Source organism: Lolium rigidum, chromosome 1 (genome assembly GCF_022539505.1).
Source record: "Lolium rigidum isolate FL_2022 chromosome 1, APGP_CSIRO_Lrig_0.1, whole genome shotgun sequence".
Classification (NCBI taxonomy): Eukaryota; Viridiplantae; Streptophyta; class Magnoliopsida; order Poales; family Poaceae; genus Lolium; species Lolium rigidum.
Window position 1 is genome coordinate 268,918,185 of NC_061508.1, and position 6,694 is coordinate 268,924,878.

At 47.0% G+C, this 6,694-nt stretch overlaps 1 protein-coding gene across 1 annotated transcript; it reads right to left on the bottom strand.

The window, feature by feature from the left end:
* Positions 1–1,690: 1,690 nt before the first annotated feature.
* LOC124658709 (pathogen-associated molecular patterns-induced protein A70-like) lies at positions 1,691–2,754 on the bottom strand. The gene is made up of 2 exons (XM_047196814.1): positions 2,404–2,754; positions 1,691–2,373 (listed from the first exon to the last, which is right to left on the bottom strand). Exons 1-2 carry the CDS (start codon positions 2,752–2,754, stop codon positions 1,996–1,998), a joined length of 729 nt encoding a protein of 242 aa, XP_047052770.1. The 3' UTR covers positions 1,691–1,995.
* Between the last annotated feature and the right edge of the window lie 3,940 nt (positions 2,755–6,694).

Below are 6,694 nucleotides of genomic sequence, written 5' to 3' on the forward strand. Positions count from 1 at the left end.
CGGCTAACTGTATTTAGAAAGGCCGCAATCCGCATCAGACGCCGACCGGAACCGCATTAAGAGCAAGTATAATAAGTTCTAATCAGCTGGCTATAAGGGTTAAAATAATATACTCATGCTTAGGCTGGTGCCAACGCACCGCCCCGCTCCCGCCCCGCCACGTCAGCTTTTGGCCCACTCTCACCCCACTCTCACCACACGGTCCACATACGTAAGTTTATAGTCCCCACTCTCACTTCTCTCTCCTCCACATCACCATTTCTTTTCTATATTAAGTTATTTCACTCGATTTTGTTTAGACATTCAAAATAATGCAAGAAATTATTCAACTAAAAATGTTACCGATTACATAATAATTAATAAAAATACAAATTATGTTTCTTGTTTTTCTAAATAGCCTATATGACAAGTGTGTACTTGTGTTTGTATTTTGAACTGAAAGAGTAAAAAAAGGAAAGAAAATAAAAGAAGGAAAGAAAATAAAATAAAAACTGACATTTAAAGAATAAAAGAAGGAAAGAAAAAAAGAAAAAAAGAAAAAAAACCGACCAGGTCTCTTCTTCTACCTCTCGCCCCTCCTCCGCCCGCGTCGCCATCCCGCCGCCCCGCCTCCCGCCCTCTCTCCCGCCTCCCTCCCGCCGCCAACGCGGGCGCCGGGCCGGGCGGGAGCGGGCGCTACCGCCGGGCGCCCCCGCCGGCGCCCCTCCCTCCCGTCCCGCCCGCCTCCGGCCCCTCTCCCGCCCCGCCGCCGGGCGGTGGCGCCCGGCTGCCGCCCGCGTTGGCACCGGCCTTAGTTGGAGGAGAGAGAGGGAGGAGAGAGAGAGATGAGTGGGCTCTCATGCAAGAGCAGACTACAGACGCGTGCTCCTAGGCACTTTGTGAGAGTGAAATGTGGACCATCCATTGATAAAGTAGTACATGATTATAGCTCACTATTATACATGTTGGCTTTATGTTAGCTACAAATGACATGGCACATGGCTTATAGCCAGCAGCTGACTATAGCTACAAATGACATGGCACATGACTTATAGCCAGCAGCTGACTATACTATTAAACTTGCTCTAAGCTAAGCGCAACCACGCAAGCAGCAAGTGTCACCACCAATAGGTTGTAGTAGATTAAGCTGAAGCGTTGGGCAGCGACGCAATGTCGACCGTCCGTCCTTCCATGTGAAACCCCCGCACCGTCCAGGCGAAGGCGAGTAAAATAAATAGGGGGAAAGCGACCAAACACGACGGCGTAGGGTAGACCGGTCGTTGCGGTTGCAGGGGACGACACCTCTCCGCCTCCGTCAAGCAGCGGAGCAAGGAGTAAACTAATGGAGTTAAACTTGTCCGTACCTTCCAGAGGGATCATGGTGTGACACTAAAACTGAACGAAAAACTTTTCAGGACACCCACAATGATTTGTTGTTCTTTTAAGAATCTGTGATTGATGACTTGCCAAACATGGCGTATCTTGGTGAGGAATCGGTGAACAAGAGTGTCAGCAACCTGCAGAAAAAGTTTGGGCTGCGCGATCGGTCACTAGCACGTCTGCGCAATAGGAAGAACGGATGTATTCGATGGTGATTTCGCGAGAAGATTGCTATTGCTAACTAATGACAGCAACCCAATGTTCACCTTAACTTTGGTCATACATAGATACAAGCCTGCAGAGATGGGTTAGTTCATTGGACACCGTTGCGGAGAGCTAAACCACTAGAATCTGAAGAACAGGGAACAAATTTACACTACCAATATCTTTCCCGAAGGCCTCCGCATATAGCTGTAGTAATTCACAGGACATGATCGTACCACATTGCGGAGCTTTTATCCAAAACTAGAACATGTTACTAGCATCCAATCCAAGGTGAGGGAAGAAGAAACCAAAACAGAAGGGGGGAAGAAGGTACCAGAGACCATGTCGGCATGTCCTCTGCTTCCTCCCCGGATTTTTTTTTTCTCCTCCTTCCATCTAGCCCGCTTGGTCGTTCCTCCGGACTCGGCCGCTCTACTGCTGGGCGGTGGGCTGGCCGCGGCGGAGCGTGTCCCGGTAGCGCATGAAGGAGTCGATGCGCTGCAGCTTCAGCTGGTGGTGGAACTTGTTGATGAAGTCGTCCGCGCGGGCGTCCACCTCGCCGGCGGCCTCCTCCGGCTCCTCCTCAGACACGGGCTCCTCCGGCTCCGCCACCACGAGGGGGCGGCGGGGGCGGTCCCTCGTCGTCGCCGGCCTGCGCGCCTCCACCGCCTCAGTGTCCTCCTCCACCACGAAGTGCGCGAACGCCGACTTGTCGCTCGCCGACTTGCGGAGCCGCGCCGGGAGCCGCGGCAGCTCCGGCTCCGCCGCCGCCTCCGACATGCTCCGCTCGATGTGCGCGTGGTCCTGCTCCTGCTCCTGCTCGCCCTGATCCGCCTCGGCCTCCGGCTCCGGCTCCTCCTTCTCCAGCGGCGGCAGGTACTCGTCGAGCCCCAGATCCACAAACCCGGCCACGGGAGGCTCGGGGACGGCGGCGGCGTGGCGGGACAGCCTGAACGACCGGAGCCGGTCGAGCGCCATGGACGGCACGCGCGACAGGCCCCTCTTCTCGCCGCCCGCCGCCGCTCCAGCCGCGGCCTCAGCCGCACCCCCCTCCCCGCCCCCCGCCGCCGAGGTCACCTTGGAGCTGACGGCGATGGTGCCGATGACGATGTTGAGCACGAGGAAGAGCACGGCCGGGGTGAACCAGCCGTGGACGGTGCTCCACAGCGCCGGGATCGCCGACTCCAGCATTGCGCCGCTTCTTCTCCTGCTGCTGCTCGGCGGAGTGGGGTTTGGGTTTTGGCGTTTTGGGGATGGGAGGTGGGAAGGGAAGGGAAGCGGTGGTGGGGGGAGTGGGGTGGTGGTGGTTATTTAAAGGTGCCACCACGGAGGTGGGGACGGTTCGCGCACATGGGACTGGGAGGAGGGGAGGGGAACACGAGTTTGTGGATTTCACATTTTCTGTCTACATTTTTCTTTTCTTTTTTTATTAAAAGAGGGTTTTATGCTACTCTTATCTCCATGATGACTGTGTATTCATGAATAAAAAGTGTACACAATTCAAAAAATTGTTGGTTTAAGGGAAGAAACCAAAATGCTCTATTTTATTTACTATGTAAGTGGTTGCGTGGACGACACCCAGATGCGAGTGCGGACATTCGAACCTCGGCGGATCATCCCCATCCCAACCACCGGCTATGCCTCGATTCATGTGTACACAATTCTAACCGCTATTGTTAATATTTTGGAAAGTATAGGTTGCAATATGATCGGTCGACGAGCGGTGATACACGTGGACGGTGGCCTGAGAGATGTTCTTTCGGCGCTTGGACGGACGCAAAACGACGCGTGTCTTTTGATGTTAGAGATACACTTCCGTCGATTTTGTGGGTTGGCGGTGTTGCTACGATGTTCAAGATCGCGACAAAAAGTTGCTTGCACATTGCTTTTGTTCTGATGGACGAAACCAAAAGATGCGACGGACTCTCCATGACAGAACATCTAAGGTGGGGACCTTAGCGGGAGAGGTTATATGGAGAAAGGTGTCCGCCTCCTCACGGCGGTGCTAGAGATGCATCCATGTACTGTGAGAAATGGAATTCGATTGTGTCTAGTGAGAGAAAATACAATAACCTCCTTGGTGTCGAGTAATTCAGAAGATTAGTCTGCACTCTTCGCGAGAAAATTTGTTGTTGTTCTATTTTAGAAATTATTGGTTTAGAAATACATCAGTTGGCGAATACACATTGATGGTGATCTAGGATGGGTTATTTTGGTACATGGACAGATGTGGAAAGAAGGCACAACTTTTGATGTTAGAGGTACTGTCTCACGGAATTTACGGACCAACTTAACACTATGGCATGATACTCAAGACCGCGACAAAGGGTTGTGTGAGTATTGCCAGTATTTTGATGGGTGGAGCCAAAATTTATGACGGATTCTCACCATGAAATATATTTTAGGTGGGGACCTTAGACGAAGAGGATTCTACGGAGAGAAGTGATCCTTACAGTGTCGCTACACACACATGCCTATCTAACACTAAGGGTGAGTGATGGCACACGTGGATGATGATCCGGCGATTGCTCTTTCGGTGCGTGGACATATGCTAAGGAAGGCACAACTTTTGATGATAAGAGATATTGATGAACACACTTTATGGAGTGAAATGTTGTTGTTTCTTTTATATTGATCATGAAAAAAAATTGTATATGTTACAAGAACTTATTCTTATGAGGAGCGAAACTAAATGTTATGAAAAAGTATCAGCAAAAGATGTCTAAGGTGGGACAAAGGAGGTGGTGATGTTTCGCGCACATGGGAGGGGAACGTTTGTTTACGGATTTCACAATTTGTGATAATATTTTGCGTATTTTATTAAAATAGGGGTTTTATGTGAATCTTATCTCCATGAATGTACACCCTTGGCCTTATTCATTGTGTGTATTCATGAATGATAAGTGTACACAATTCAAATACAAACTTTTATGCAGTTACTGTTAATATTTTTGATATTATTGGTTCTGATGTGATCGGACGACGAGTGTTGTTACACGTGCATGTGGTATGGGAGTTGTTCTTACGACGCGTGGAAGTATGCTAAAAGAGGCTGGTATTTTCATGTTAGAGATACTCTTCCTTCGACTTTATAGACTAGGGTTGTTGCTACGATGTATGGACCAAAATAATGTTCTGGTGTGATACACAAGACCGCGATAGAGGGTTGTGTACATACTACCATTATTTTGGTGGGTGAAACAAAAAGTTATGATAGATTTGATAGATTGTCACCATGAAAGATATCTGGGGACATTAGTCAAAGAGGGTTTCACGAAAAAACTGCTACACATTGTGTCGCTACACATGCATGCCTAACACTAAGGGAGAGTGATAGCACACGTGGATGTTGATCCGGCAATTGTTCTTTCAGCGCATGGACACATGCTAAGGAAGGCACAACTTTTAATGATAGACTTACTGATGAACACATTATATGGAGTGAAATGATATTGTTTGTTTTATATTGATCACGACATAAAAAAGTACTCCCTCCGTTCCTTTTTATAGTGCCTATAGATTTTTGACATTTGTTTCAGAATATAAGGTTTTAGCTTAGCTTTTTTTCAATTACCCCCTCCCCGTTCAGCTCCCAAATCGTTCAGCTCTCAAATTTGTTATGGTAAGTTAGGAAGATATGGATTTCCCAATTTTTACGTTAATCTCAAATCATTCAGCTAGGGGTTTTGTGTAAAAAATACTCTTGCGCTAATTTCCGTGCCAGAAAACAATAGGCACTATAGAATGGAACAGAGGGAGTATATGTTATAAAATTTTAGTCTTATGAGGGAAGAAATTAAAAGTTATGAAAGAAGTGTCACTGAAAGATATCCGAGGTGGGACCTTAGGAGAGAGTTCTACGGAAAGAAAACACGCTCTTTATGGTGCTGCCACATATGCATGCCCCAAACTCATGAAATTGCTTCCTGGTAATATGACAAATATTTATTGTGAGAACCCATTTTTATTATATTAATTTTTAATATGATCAAACATAACGGCTATTGAATATTTCCTCCCATCTATCATAAAATAGCCTTCTTAACCCTTAGGTGATGGCTCATTTAAAAGATCGGATCTATTGTCATATTTAATTCTAGATATTTTGAAGTTGCTCCATTTTAAACCAGTGTTCCGTCATTTTTTTTCTCTCAAAATATCGTGTTCCATCATTTTAGAGTTAAGCTAAAAATAGCATAGTCACAATGTTTTAAGAACTTATTCCAATATTGAACGTTTGCTCGTTGGTGCATTTATTTAATCATAAACATTACAATTCCTACGTCCATGCATGACCGTATTGCATTAGATTGTTCATTGTATGGACAGGAGGTTCTTAAATAGGAATGCAATGATGTGATGGTTGTTCTTTTTTCAAGAAACTTGAGTTACGTGATACATCAATCACTAGTTGATGGTACACACTGATCCCGGCCTTATATGATAGGTTATACTCGATCTAACTCTATGTAATCTGGACTGGGAGTGCCTATATAAACCCCCGAGCTAAACCCTAGAACAGATCTGATTCCACCCGATCCAGTCTCCGCTGCTCCTAGTCGCCACGCTGACTGGATGAGCCCCCCATTGTAATCAATCTCAAGCAATACAATATAGTAGGACGTAGTCCTTTTACTCCTTCGGAGGGGTTGAACCTGGGTAAACCCCGTGCCCCAGAGCACCTCGATCCGTAGATGGCTATGCTTCCCTTGCCCCGTATCGATGAAGTGCTACACCTTGTAGTACCTGCCGTGGTCATTCCCACGACATCAGGACATGGTAGTTAACTTGGATTACATCTACAACTACAATGATGTAGAGGCTCTCCAAATGCTTTGGATGAAAGAGCCCCATTCTTTGAACTAGTGAAAAGGCTAAGTGGTAGCGGAATTTTGGAGGATAGCATCCACACCACCGTGAAAGAACATGTTGCTATGTTCTTTCGTGTGGTCAGTCATAACCAAAGGTTTACAGTCATCCACAACACATTCAGGAGATCCGTGGAGACAATATCTCATTATTTCTCCCCGAGTGTTGTATGCAACTGGGGAGCTTAGAGATGAGATGATCAAACCCCCATCATGCCAAACACCTCCGAAGATGCTGAACAACTATTGGTGCATGCCATATT

Excerpts from the sequence above, each read along its gene's own strand:
- LOC124658709 (XM_047196814.1), bottom strand. The coding sequence starts at position 2,754 with ATGCTGGAGTCGGCGATCCCGGCGCTGTGGAGCACCGTCCACGGCTGG. Across the intron at positions 2,374-2,403 it reads AGGAGGAGCCGGAGCCGGAG|GAGCAGGACCACGCGCACAT; the intron begins GCCGAGGCGGAT and ends GAGCAGGAGCAG.